Source organism: Grus americana, chromosome 9 (genome assembly GCF_028858705.1).
Source record: "Grus americana isolate bGruAme1 chromosome 9, bGruAme1.mat, whole genome shotgun sequence".
In the NCBI taxonomy this organism is placed as follows: Eukaryota; Metazoa; Chordata; class Aves; order Gruiformes; family Gruidae; genus Grus; species Grus americana.
This window is the reverse complement of record NC_072860.1, coordinates 17420947-17433764: the sequence shown is the minus strand read 5'-3', so window position 1 is coordinate 17433764 and position 12818 is coordinate 17420947. Positions and strand designations below refer to the sequence as shown.

At 61.8% G+C, this 12818-nt stretch overlaps 2 protein-coding genes across 3 annotated transcripts; one reads left to right on the top strand and one right to left on the bottom strand.

Annotated features, from left to right (window-relative positions):
* Positions 1-225: 225 nt before the first annotated feature.
* Positions 226-3954, bottom strand: LOC129209774 (deoxyribodipyrimidine photo-lyase-like). Of its 2 annotated transcripts, XM_054834656.1 has the most exons (10): positions 3914-3954; positions 3487-3769; positions 3144-3289; positions 2816-2998; positions 2478-2636; positions 1971-2169; positions 1739-1891; positions 1338-1459; positions 1079-1238; positions 226-882 (listed from the first exon to the last, which is right to left on the bottom strand). In XM_054834656.1, the coding sequence occupies exons 2-10, from the start codon at positions 3716-3718 to the stop codon at positions 728-730; spliced, it is 1509 nt and encodes a 502-aa protein (XP_054690631.1). In that variant the 5' UTR covers positions 3719-3769; positions 3914-3954; the 3' UTR covers positions 226-727. The 2 variants fall into 2 exon arrangements, with proteins under 2 accessions (XP_054690631.1, XP_054690629.1); XM_054834654.1 differs by having other exon boundaries at positions 226-1238.
* An 899-nt stretch (positions 3955-4853) lies between these two features.
* Positions 4854-12519, top strand: LOC129210193 (mucin-2-like). The gene is made up of 11 exons (XM_054835872.1): positions 4854-4872; positions 4979-5094; positions 5438-5857; positions 6259-7026; positions 8323-8697; positions 9063-9303; positions 9410-9525; positions 9869-10288; positions 10470-10586; positions 10900-10985; positions 11232-12519. Exons 3-11 carry the CDS (start codon positions 5689-5691, stop codon positions 11304-11306), a joined length of 2367 nt encoding a protein of 788 aa, XP_054691847.1. The 5' UTR covers positions 4854-4872; positions 4979-5094; positions 5438-5688; the 3' UTR covers positions 11307-12519.
* The last annotated feature ends 299 nt before the right edge of the window (positions 12520-12818 follow it).

Here is a 12818-nt window from a genome sequence, read left to right as displayed (position 1 = left end):
TGGTTTCCCCCTGCAAAATACTTACTGGACTCAGGGCAGGAGGTACAAGCTGCTGAGTAAGGGGCTCTGTAATGCCTGTCCCCATCCTGAGCCTGCTTTTGCTGCTGGCAGGGGTGCCCAGGGGAATGGCCTTGGCTGCCCCATCCCTGCTTGCACCCTGGTCCCACGAAGCAGAGCTCTCCCCTTGTAGCAGTGTTGTGCGTTGCCCCATAAACACCATAGGCATAGGAGATACAAACTGTAAACTTTAAAACAACATTGAAGGATGCACGTGCAAGCCCAGCCCAGCGCTGGCTCTGCACAGAACAAAGCAGGACTTCCCTGTGGGAAGCACGGCATGAGAAGCTGGTTTCTGGGTTTTTTTTTTCCCCAGAAAAGCCCTGCTCAGCCTAAAGCTAAGCTGTGGTTAGCAGCAACAACGGCAACTTGGGCTTACACCTCAGCATAGTGGCTGTAGAAAAGGTGTCTGGCAGGCGTGGGCACACTGAGGATGGGCTCTCACAGCCGCCAGCGAACCTGTGGCAGCAGGAGGGCCCTGCACAGGCCCCCCGGGGCCCCAGCTGAGCAGGGGCTGATGGCAGAGAAAAGAAACCTGCAAAACCCCGGGGCTTGCTGCTGTTATGGGGCGATCCCTGGCCAGGCATTGAGGTATGAGCCCGCACCTTGGCAAAGACACGTCCACCCCAACACGGAGGGGGACAAGCAATCTCAAGCCCTGCTGTGCCTGTCACTGGGAGGGCGTGCGGGGGGCGTAGCGACGCTCAAACTGGCCCACATCAAACTTGCGCTTGCAGCCGGCATAGTTCATGTAGCGGATCTTCCCGAAGATGGCCCGCTCTGCCCAACCCTGGTCGTGTATGCCGCAGATGGACCAGAGGCAGCCTGCCGGGGATGGGGACAGAGCGTCAACTCTCCCCTGTGCTTGGAGGCATCTGGAGAGCAGGTGGGATATGGATGCAAAGCAGGACAGGCTGGAGCATGGGCTGGGTTGTCCACAGAGAGCCTTCTCCCCCCCTCCCCACTGCTTTGGCCATCAGATATAAGACCCGCCGCCCCCTGCCCGCCTCGTGCAACTTGCCAACGTATCCATTGGGATCCCTCCCATCCAGCTCATAGCGGTCATTGAGGTAGATAGCAAACCGCAGGGCCTCCTCAGGGGAGCGGGTCCACTCCAGGATCTTCTTGGCCCAGTACATGCGCAGGAAGCCATGCATCTTGCCCTCCCGGACCATTTGGAGCTGGGGGAAAAGGGACAGCCACATGGGTCAGTTCATGCCAGCTCATCTCTGCCCCTCAGGAAAAGGCTCAGTATTTCAAGAGGAGACACAGGATGCTACCTGGGCAGCGTTCCAGAGTGGGTCATGCGTGGTCCCCTGCTCTAGCTCCTGCAGCTTGTAAAGAAAAGGCCTCTTGTCTTTGGCGTGAAGCTTCAGGGTGGTTTGTGCCCAGTCGTAGGCACCTGTGAGCAAGAGAGATGAGGAGCAACACTGAGCAACCCGCTCCTGCAGGGCCCTGAGGAAGGGATGGGGAATTGGGCTGCTGAGGGCACCGTGCCCTGGAGGCACCAGCCTTGAAGAGGGCATCCAGCAGCTCCTGTCCTGCCTCCAGAAGGTACCAAATGATGGTATATTAGTGCCCCCACAGCCCCTCTCCTAGCAGAAATGGGATTGCCAAGTTGGGGTGACCAGTTGGGTACCAGTCCGGCCCCCAGTGTTGCCCACCCGACCCGGGACGCTACCTTGCACGCTGTCGTAGTTCTCATTGTAGTAACAAAAGTTTTCAGCCAGCTCCCGCCGCACCACGGCCTCCTCCACGAACACGTCCACCGACTCCTTGTACTTGCCTCGGTGTTTCTGCACCTCCAGGATGGCTCGTTGGGTGGAAACCTGGCCTGGGGACATGGGGAGGGAGCAGGTTGGGCTGCTGGTCTGAGCTGCTGTGCTGCAGGCTGGGAAGCCTAGGGCACTCACCAAAGTGGAACCATGGGGACAGGTTGCTGAGTGCTGCCTTGTTGGGGTCATTCCGGTGGGAGCCGAAGGATTTCAGCCGCTCCATGATGAAGGACTGCAGTACAGCCAGCCCCGCAGCCGTGCCAGGGGTTGCCCACTCCACCTCCTTCACGGTGCGGTCCACCTGCAAGCTGGAATAACAGGCCTCCCAAGCAATGGGCTGGGTGGCAACCACGTAGCATGAGCGCATTTGCAGATGCTCTTCAGCCAGGGCTGCCCTGAGTGTTACATCCCCCGGATGTCCCCAACCAGCAAGTCCCCAGCTTGTGCCAGCCTGCCCTTAACCAGCCCGGCAGAGATGTGGGAACCTCCCTTCTCTGGGGCATCCCCATCTCCACACCACCTATGCATGACTTCAGGCAGGTCACTGTCCCCATGCCCTGCCATCCCCTCCCAGGATCACAAAGCAGCTGTGAAACTCTCTGGGACTGGCTGTGAGGGGGGTGTGGAGGTATCTCCAGCTGGTACCTCTGCTGGGCAGGATGGAGGATATGGGTGACGAATGACAGGGGGGAACTCGGTGAGGAACTCGGGGAGCTGAGCGTGGATCTTGCCCCGGATGGTCCTGGCACTGTACTCCTGCTTGGGGGAGGCGACCCAGCACGGCACGATGTTGTGGGCATCAACCTGGGAAGCAGAGCCGTGGAGGAGGGCGTGAGCAGAAACAGCAAATCGTCCCCACGACGCGACACACATGCTCCCTGCTCAGGTGACTCCAGCACACCTTTGCAGGCACGAAATGCAGGAGACAAGTTTCTCCCACATGTCACCAGCCAGTTTTCCCCTCTGAGATCGTGGGCACCCACCTGCGCAAAAGGCACATCCTCTGGCAACCGCTCCCTGACATCCTCCACCCACTGCCGGGGGATGCGGAGGGGGCAGAAGTCTGTCACCAGCCCGCCCACGCCATGCTCCACCACGAACGTGGGCAGCACGTCCTTGGCATAGCCCAGCAGCAAGTGGAAGGGGATGTTCAGCTCCGCACACTCCTGCAGTGAGGGGGAAAGGGCTATGGGATGGTCTGTGCCTCTGCAGACCTTGTCCCACAACTGCTGAAGGGCTGGATCTGCCTCACCCTTCCCCAGGAGCCCTGCCCCGTCCCACCCAGCGTGGGCATCCCTGCAGCGGCCGTACCTCAGCCACCTCCTGCAGGCCCCTCAGCATGAAGCCGTAATGGCGGATGGTGGCATCCAGGAATTTGGGCACCAAGCAGAAGCAGACATGCAGAGGCAGCTCCTGCTTGAGGGCCAGGCGCTGGGCGTAGAGGAAAGCCCAGTTATCTGGGGAGAAAGCACACAGGTCAGTGTCGGGGAGACGCTCTGCTGAGGGGATGGAGACGGGGTTTCACAAGAGGAATCCCCCCAGTGCCACCTGCAGAGGGGGGACAAGCTCCAAGGACTACCGGGGGGAAGTGCTCAAGGCTTTCACCACCCACGGGAGCTCCGTTTCCCGGCCCTCTCTGCCAGCCGGTTCACACCTTGTACCCGCTGGTCCCGGGACATCCAGTAAAGGATGCACCGAGCATCATCCTTCAGGTCCAAGCCATGCGAGACAAGGCGAACCCGCTTTTTGTTGTAGTTGAACTCCCTCACGGACGGGGCCGCCCTCCGCCGGGCCTCCTGCACCACCTCCTCTTCCTCCTTCCTCCTCCTAGACACGCGTGGCAGCTCCGTGACCTCAGCCTTTCGCTTCCCTTGCCCCCGCCGCATCCTTAGGATTATCCGGGCCGGTACCGAGAGCAGCGTTGTTGCGTGCGACCGCTGCGAGGGGAAACGGGAACCGTACTGAGTTCCCGGTGCCTTGCCCATCCCCGGTCCCCGGTCAGCTCCCAGAGCCTGGAGGATGCCGGTCCCCTGCCCCCATCCCGCTTCCCGATCCGCTCCCGGAGCCCCGGGGGTCCCTACCTGATAACCACGCGGCCCTGCGGGTGTTATACAAGCTGGGGGAGGGGCTAAGGGGGTGGAAATGGGCGTGGTCTGTGGGATGGGGGCGTGGCTTTTAAGTACCTGGTCCCGCCCCCTCGCACACGGGGACATCGGCGCTGCACCGGTCCCCAGGAAGGGGGGGGGGTGAGTGCCCGTCGTTGCCTCCCCTCCCTGCCCTCGGGAACGAGGAAACGGCTCTGGCAACCTTCAGCCATCACTTGGCAGCGTAGTTCCTTGTTGGCACCGTCCCCTGGACCTGCGTCCCCGAGGTGCAGGCACCTGTCCCCACGCGGGGAGTGGAGGTGCTGGCTCTGGATATGGCTGGGCAAAGAGGAGGGCTGTCCCTGTCCCTGCTGCTGCTGAGCGTTGCCGTGTCGGACCTCGCACTGGGTAAGGGCTGAGTGGGATGCAATGCTCTCCGTGGGGTGGGTGGTGAGCAGGCAGCGTCGTTCTCGGGGGGGGGGTGTGTGGTGTGGCCCAGGGGTGGCTTCACCCACAGAGGTGAAACGCTGTGGGTGCTGTTTGCTCTCATGCATCTCAGCACCTTCCCAGTGAGTGAACAGGGCTACGCTTTGCAATACTGGAGCAACAAGCTTGGCTTTATTTCTTTTGCCTCTCATGTGTGTCTCCATCTGGGCAGAGAAGACCTTGCCCCCCAGCCGCAGCACAGTGCAGCCTTGCTGAAAGGGTCCCTGCAGGGCTCGATGCCTTCACAGAAAGCTGTGTTGGCTTGGCAGCACCTGACTAGATGGCACCATCACCGGGATGTTGTGGGCCTGGAACACTGCAAATGCCTTCCCGATGTTTGCACTTGACACAAAGCAAGAGCAGTGTTGAGCCGAGCGCAGGGAATAAACCTGGCTTGTACCTCCTGCGACCCTTGAGCTACAGCCGTAGGTCCCCTCCTCCTATGTCCCTCAACCCCCCTCAGAGCTTTTGTAAGTCACTGCACGTCTCTAACAAGTCACCCTGAGCTGCAAGCTGGGTTTTGTTCCTCTGTGCCCCCCCTCTGTGGGGCTGGTTCCCCATTGCCATTATTTACAGCCGGCGCTATCAGTTCCTGACTATCTGCAGCAGAGAGGTTTGTGTAAACTGCTGCCGCTGCCGTTCCCGCCTGTCTCACGGTCACCAGTTCCTGCACGGCTCTTCCCGTCGGACGGGTTTGTCTGACTTCCTCCAGGGATGGGTGAAGGTGGTGGAACGGGTCGTAGCGCTGGTGCCTGCAGGAGTTTCTGCCCCCAGACCGGTGATGCCCAGGGCTTGTTCCTGCTTTGTCAGGCTGGGGGATTTACGTACCCTGCCTTGCTGATGATCGTGGTGCCGTTCAGGGGATCCACGTGTTTGATCCGTGCAGGACAATGAATCCGCACTCCTGATGATCCACGGCTGATGCAAAGTGGCGGAGCATGTGCTGGTGGTGATGCTGCACCCTCCCTGGCACAGCCATGGTCTCAGCCTTTCACTGCCAGCCCTTACGTCACTCACTCTCACACCTCTTTGCAGGGGCCTCTGTCACGGATGTGACAGCAACCACGTCCCCGGCTCTCCCTACCTCCCTGCCACCTGTGGAGACCACAGCACTGCTGCCAGCCACCGCCTCCACCACTGCCGGCACCGTCCTTCCCTCCAGCTCTGAAACAGGAGCCTCCACCCCAGAGAGGTCCAGCACATCCCCGGGGACTGGCAGCACCTCTTCTGCCACTGTGCCTCTTCCTGCCACGCCAGCACCGACAGCCGCTTCGACCGTGCCCTTGATGACCCCAGCAGACACCACGGCCAACCCTGATACCAGCACAGGGGTCCCTAGGAGCACCCCCACTCCCAGACAGACCACATCTGGGACCGCCCCTGGCATCTCCACTGCGACTGTGGGGCCAACCCTGGGCACCTCAGGAGCACCTGAGACCCCCAGTGCAGCCACAGGTGAGCGCAGCCGCGGGGGTGCCCAGCGGCAGGGGCAGGGTGACAAATGCCCTCAGGGTCACTGGGCACGTACTTGGGTGGCATCATGTACGTGGCTTCATTTAGGCTCGGTCTGTCCCCAGCTGTAGCAGCACCCTGCACCTCTCCACACACAGCGCTAACGTAATGTTGCTTTGCCCAGGCACGGAGCCCTCTTCCCCCGCCACCACCTCCATCCAGACCCCAGAGGTTACCCTCAGCACCCCTGCAGACCTGCCAACAATGCTGCCCATCTGCCCATATCGCTGATGCGTAGTTGTGGAGCATGTGCTGGTGGTGATGCTGCGCTCTCCCTGGCACAGCCATGGTCTCAGCCTTTCACTGCCAGCCCTTACGTCACTCACTCTCACACCTCTTTGCAGGGACCTCTGTCACGGATGTGACAGCAACTTTGTCCTCAACTATCCCTACCTCCTCCACACCTATGGAGACCACAGCACTGTTGCTCACCACCACCTCCACGACTGCAGGCACCGTCCCACCCTCTAGCCCTGAAAACTCCACCGCGGAGGTGCTGACAGATGCCTTCACAGAGAGCGCTGCAACGTCCCGAGGGAGCAGCCCATCAGTCTCCAGCATCACCACACCACAGGCGAGTGGCAGCACAGCCCACAGCACTGCTGGGTCTCCTGCTGGCACCACGGTGCAGCCTGACCCCACCTCAACAGGGCTGGGGCTCACCACTGGCATCCCAAGTCCAACCCCCATGGCCATGACGACCACCTGTGCCGAGACAACCATTGTCACATCTATGGGGACCAACACGGCCCTGGCTGTCACCTCAATTGGAGTCGAAACGAGCACGCTGCCTGCCCCCACCTCTACTCTTCTCTCCTCCACCGGGGTGGGCACCATGCCTGGCACCAGCACCCGCCACAGGCCAGACATGACCACGCTGCTTGGTAGCACATCCCTGGGGACCGGCAGTGCCTCTCCTCCCACCGCACCAGCACCGACAGCCGCTTCGGCCGAGCCCTCGACGACCCCAGCGGACACCACAGCTGCTCCCGATACCAGCACTGGGGTCCCCGGGAGCGCCCCCACTCCCAGCCAGCCAGCCGGGACCATGGTGGGGACCAGCCCCAGTACCTCCATCCCAACAGCACCTGAGACTCCCAGTTCCACCACGGGTGAGTGCAGCAGAGGGCAGGGCCAGGGTGACAAACCCCTGCGGGATCTCCCATCCTGCTCCCACCAGGCACCAGCCCTGGGGCGGCCGCCCTGTCTCCAGGCTCCGCAGGCCGGAGGTGGGGGCTGGCGGGTGGGTCCCACGCTGCTCCCCGCGCCCTGGCCGGGCTCGGCCGCCTCGTCACGCAGCGGTGGACGGGCCGCTCCCTCACACCCCCCCCGCTGCCCGCGGGACGGCGGCACCTGGCCCCGCTCTGGCCTCGCCGCGCCGCGGCGCTCCGGGTCTCACCGGGGCGGGGCTGAGGGCGGGGCACGCGTGGGGGGCGTGATCTGAGGAACGGACGTGTGTGCCGTGGGTGGCTGGGAGTGGGCGGGGCTTCGGGAGTGGGCGGGGCATGTCCAGCCCCGCGCTGGCGGCGCTGCTGCGCGCCCGTACCGCGGCGGTGTGGCTGTAGCGCGGCAGCGTGGCTGTACCCCGGCTGTGTCCCGGCTGTGCGGCTGTGCCCCTAGCAGTGCGCCTGTACCCCGGCAGTGAGACTGTACCCCAGGAGTGTGACCGTACCCCGGCAGTGCCCCTCCCTGAGCACCTGTGCCACAGCAGTGTGGCTGTATCCTGGTGGTGTTTCCAGGAGTCTTTACCCTGAGGCTACACCTGTACCCTGGTGACACCCACCCTCCAAGCACCTGAACCAGGCAGGGAGACTCTACCCTGCTCCAGTGCCCCTGGCTGTGCACGCGCCCCCAGTGTCCCTGTACCCCAGTAGAGTGACTGTATCCTGACAGAGTATCTGTACCCTGGCCTAATGCTAGAGTGTGAGAGCACCCCAGCATCCCCCCGGTGATGCTCTCAGTGCACCTGTGCCCTGGCAGTGCCCCAGTGTCCCTCTACAGCAGCAGGGTGGCTGTGCCCTAGCTGTTGTCCAGTGTGCCTGTCCTCCTGTGGAGCGCCTGTACCCTGGCCTGGTGCCTGCAGGCGCCTCTGCCTGGTCTTGTCCCTGATCCCAGAAGAAGGAAGCAGCTCTGGCTGTCAGCAACGTGCTTCGGCTGTGACATGCTGTGACATGGGGAAGTGATGCCTGTGCAGACAGCCCAGGGAACAAACCCTCAGCCTGGAGCACGCCCTTCCTGAGCACCGCCTGTTCTCTTGGCCAGTTCCTTGCGCTCAGAGTGCGCTGCTCTCTCCTGAGGGTGTTGGTGCTGGGACCCACCGAACATCACCTCTGTGGCGGAGCACAAGGACGGTCCAAGGCAGCCCAGCTGCTTCCCTGGGCTTTCTCCCATTGTCCCCGTCCCCTCAGCAGGCAGAAGACGGCACGGTCCCTGGCTGCAGGGACCTGGTCTGCTGCAGTGGTGGCCCTGCTGGCCTGCCCTGCCCGCTGCTTGTGGCTGCTCCGGGTCCAGCTGTGCAGCTGATGTCTGCCTGGCATCGTGCCGGTCCCTGGGACTGTCCGCATTGGGTGGAAACTCTCCCTTCGCTGCCAGCACCTGGGGAGTAAAGAACCCACCTGGATCCTCCTCTGCCGGGCAAAGGAGACTCAGAAACCTCAGTGCTGGGCCCGCGGGGAGCTTTCGGAGCCGTGCCTGCGGGGACATGACTGGGCAGAGAGGGGGGCTGTCCCTGCCCCTGCTGCTGCTGAGCCTCGTCGGCCTCACCATGCCACACCTTGTGCTGGGTAAGGGCTGAGCAGGATGCGATGCTCTCCGTGGGGTGGGTGGTGAGCAGGGAGCATCGTTCACCAGGGTGATGGGGCGCTTCGCCCACAGCAGGCACGGGGGGGGGGGGCAAAATGCTGCAGGTGCTGTTTGCTAAATGGGAAGCAGAGGTGGACTTACAGCTCCTCCTTTGTGTGAGGATGAGGCCCTTCAGGGCAGAAACCAACCTGGGCACAGGTTGCCCTTGGCCACATTATTATTAATCAGCTGCTGCCTGCAGCAGCTCAGGGAGGGACTGGGTGCTGGGGACTTTGGGAGTTTCTGGTGGGGTTGGCTGAAAGCAGACTGCAACGTGTAGCTCGGTTCCCCATCGCCATGTGAGCAGAGCCTCAGACTCACTGGGTTTGTGCTGGGATCACTGAGGAATCCAGCTTGGCATCTCAAAGCTGCCTCATCACAGGCATCCCTCGACAGAGGCCTGGGCAGCCAGGCTGTTTTGTGTGTCCTTTTGGAGAGGATTACAGATGCTCAGGCATTCACCAGGGACAGCAGGCTGCCCTGGCACAGGGTCTGTGCAGACAGAGAGGACAGCCCTCCCACATCCTTCAACCCCCCTCAGAGCTTTTGTAAGTCACTGCACGTCTCTAACAAGTCACCCTGAGCTGCAAGCTGGGTTTTGTTCCTCTGTGCCCCCCCTCTGTGGGGCTGGTTCCCCATTGCCATTATTTACAGCCGGCGCTATCAGTTCCTGACTATCTGCAGCAGAGAGGTTTGTGTAAACTGCTGCCGCTGCCGTTCCCGCCTGTCTCACGGTCACCAGTTCCTGCACGGCTCTTCCCGTCGGACGGGTTTGTCTGACTTCCTCCAGGGATGGGTGAAGGTGGTGGAACGGGTCGTAGCGCTGGTGCCTGCAGGAGTTTCTGCCCCCAGACCGGTGATGCCCAGGGCTTGTTCCTGCTTTGTCAGGCTGGGGGATTTACGTACCCTGCCTTGCTGATGATCGTGGTGCCGTTCAGGGGATCCACGTGTTTGATCCGTGCAGGACAATGAATCCGCACTCCTGATGATCCACGGCTGATGCAAAGTGGTGGAGCATGTGCTGGTGGTGATGCTGCACCCTCCCTGGCACAGCCATGGTCTCAGCCTTTCACTGCCAGCCCTTACGTCACTCACTCTCACACCTCTTTGCAGGGGCCTCTGTCACGGATGTGACAGCAACCACGTCCCCGGCTCTCCCTACCTCCCTGCCACCTGTGGAGACCACAGCACTGCTGCCAGCCACCGCCTCCACCACTGCAGGCACCGTCCTTCCCTCCAGCCCTGAAACAGGAGCCTCCACCCCAGAGAGGTCCAGCACATCCCCGGGGACTGGCAGCACCTCTTCTGCCACTGTGCCTCTTCCTGCCACGCCAGCACCGACAGCCGCTTCGACCGTGCCCTTGATGACCCCAGCAGACACCACGGCCAACCCTGATACCAGCACAGGGGTCCCTAGGAGCACCCCCACTCCCAGACAGACCACATCTGGGACCGCCCCTGGCATCTCCACTGCGACTGTGGGGCCAACCCTGGGCACCTCAGGAGCACCTGAGACCCCCAGTGCAGCCACAGGTGAGCGCAGCCGCGGGGGTGCCCAGCGGCAGGGGCAGGGTGACAAATGCCCTCAGGGTCACTGGGCACGTACTTGGGTGGCATCATGTACGTGGCTTCATTTAGGCTCGGTCTGTCCCCAGCTGTAGCAGCACCCTGCACCTCTCCACACACAGCGCTAACGTAATGTTGCTTTGCCCAGGCACGGAGCCCTCTTCCCCCGCCACCACCTCCACCCAGACCCCAGAGGTTACCCTCAGCACCCCTGCAGACCTGCCAACAATGCTACCCATCTGCCCCACCGCCACGTCCAACACCAGTAAGTGCAGTGCCCCATGGGCATCGCCACCCTCCAGCACCCGTGGCTTTGGGCTTCCAGGGGCCAGTGCAGGGGGTCCTGCAGCCCCACTGCTTTGCTGTGCTCTCAGTACGGGGGCATGGATGCTCTATGGGATATGTGGTTTACTGTACAGGTGGAGGGTTGTTCTCCTGACAGTTTAGGGTGTCCATGACACGATTAACCTGAGAGGATGTCCCATGTCTGTGCCAGTGATCCTAGAGAGACTCCCCACATCCTTTGGCACAGCCCAAAGTTCAAGGACAGTAACCAGAGCCACGTCTTTTGTCCCTAGGTGCATCTCATCTCTTTCTGTCGCTGCGGCTAACCATCCCCCTGGACCTGGAGAACACCACAGTGCAGGAGCTGGTGTTGTCCAAGGTGAGATGTGATGGGAGTGGGTGTCACTTTGCATCTGCCAGCCACAGTCCAGCCAGCCGGGGAAGGAGTCAGGCAGCTAGTGGGAGGGGAATGTCTGGGTCTCACATTGAATGTGACCCAGAGCTATTTCAGATGAAGGGGAGTCCCTCCTTTGGCTGCTGTGGTCCAGGATCAGGCCCCTCCTAGTGGGGAGCAGGGGTAGGAGACTCCCTCTGGCATGGTTTGACGTCTGTCCTCTCCCCCCAGCTCCGCGGGGACCTGCAGACGGTGTTCCCGTGCGCCGGCCTGGCAGTGCAGTGGCGAGGGAAGAGGAGGACCTGACCGCTGCTCCTCGCCTGGCTGGCACCCACGTGGACTGGCAAGCCTTCTGCTCCCTGCTCCTTACTCCACGGCGGTGCAGCCCTTTGGGATAACCCGTACAGCTCCCCTTGAACCTGGGACTCCCTGTCCTTCACTGTGCACGCCCAGAGGACTCCCAGTGACCCCCATGGACTGGGGTGCCCCTGCCCCTTCCCACAGCCTGCCTGTAGAGCCTCAGCCCTCCCACCACCCTGCACCAGAACTGGATCCCATGGTGGGACCCCCCCCCAGAGCTGCTGGAGCCCTGGGAGGAGGGAACCCTGCAGGGGCTGGGCTTTTACAGCTGGGACTGAGATGGCTCAGCCACAAAAGCCACCTTGGGAACTGATGGATGAGAGAAAGGAGACCTGGAGCCCTCAGTACTGCTGTGCCCAGGGCGCTTGGTGACCTCTGAGGTTTGCAAGCCAGGGAGGCTGTGGTGCCTGAGGTCTTCAAGAGATGCTTGCTCCATGGATGCTTTACATCCAGGGTTGGCCAAGATGGAGCCTGGGGTAGCTCTGGAAAGGAGGCAGAAGAGGAAAAGAGCCCCCATCTCCCACCTGAGCCCCATCCTGGTGCCAGCCGAGCTCCCGAGCCCTGCAGCACAGAGGGCGAGTGAAGCCAGCGCCTGGCACACCGACTCTCCCCAGCTCACCTGCGATATTGCTGACAGAGGAGCACACCCATGCCAACATGGGCTGGGCAATGAAGGGAAATCCCAATGGCAAAGATGATGACTTCTTTTTTTGTCCAAGTTGCTTTCCCCAGTTTTCAGCTTCGCCATCTAGCAGAGGTACCGGCAAGGAAAATTGGCTGAGTCCCAAAAGCTTTGTGACGGAGAGACAGGCTCAGGGCTGTGCCCTCCTGGCAGGGGCCACTGCAGACGTTCCCAAGGCTAGCTCAGCACCCCAACAGGCTGGGGGTCCCTGTTTTGGTGCTCTCTGCCCCATGACACCCCACAGTTGCTGGGGCAGCTGTGCGTGCCATGGGGCCGTGGAAATCCCGTGGGCTGTGCTCCTTCCCTGTTTTTTTCCAGTCCCAAGCTAAGGAGACAGCCACAGCGTCTGTCCCCCTGCAGCAAAGTCATTTATTAACTGATTAATTAGCCAGATAAAATCCAACCAAAGCAATTATTAGCCTAAGCAAGTCACCTCGCTGGGAGATTGAAAACTGAAATAATTAGCAAAATAGCTGTGTTGCTCGTCAGGGGTTATTTTCGGCTGATCCATGCTCCTCGCTGGCAGCCTGCGCCGCCCTGGCATGGAGAGGGCTGGGAGGGGGCACATGGGGCGATGGGATGCCAAAGCCGGGGACGGGTCCTGGGCTCCCTGTGTTGTCACCCGGCTGGGAAGGAGTCAGCAGCCTGACAGGACAGGGAAAGGCACCCTGGAATCACCCGGCTGTCTGCCGGCTCGCAGGGGCTGGGAGAGGCTGGGCTGGGGCTGGAGGCTGAGCCCAGGCAGTGCATCAGGACGTTTCCATTTGGAATGCCCC

Excerpts from the sequence above, each read along its gene's own strand:
- LOC129210193 (XM_054835872.1), top strand. The coding sequence starts at position 5,689 with ATGACCCCAGCAGACACCACGGCCAACCCTGATACCAGCACAGGGGTC. Across the intron at positions 10,587-10,899 it reads CACCGCCACGTCCAACACCA|GTGCATCTCATCTCTTTCTG; the intron begins GTAAGTGCAGTG and ends TTTTGTCCCTAG. Across the intron at positions 10,986-11,231 it reads AGGAGCTGGTGTTGTCCAAG|CTCCGCGGGGACCTGCAGAC; the intron begins GTGAGATGTGAT and ends CTCTCCCCCCAG.
- LOC129209774 (XM_054834654.1), bottom strand. The coding sequence starts at position 3,718 with ATGCGGCGGGGGCAAGGGAAGCGAAAGGCTGAGGTCACGGAGCTGCCA. Across the intron at positions 1,460-1,738 it reads GAACTACGACAGCGTGCAAG|GTGCCTACGACTGGGCACAA; the intron begins GTAGCGTCCCGG and ends TCTTGCTCACAG. Across the intron at positions 1,239-1,337 it reads CACTCTGGAACGCTGCCCAG|CTCCAAATGGTCCGGGAGGG; the intron begins GTAGCATCCTGT and ends CTTTTCCCCCAG.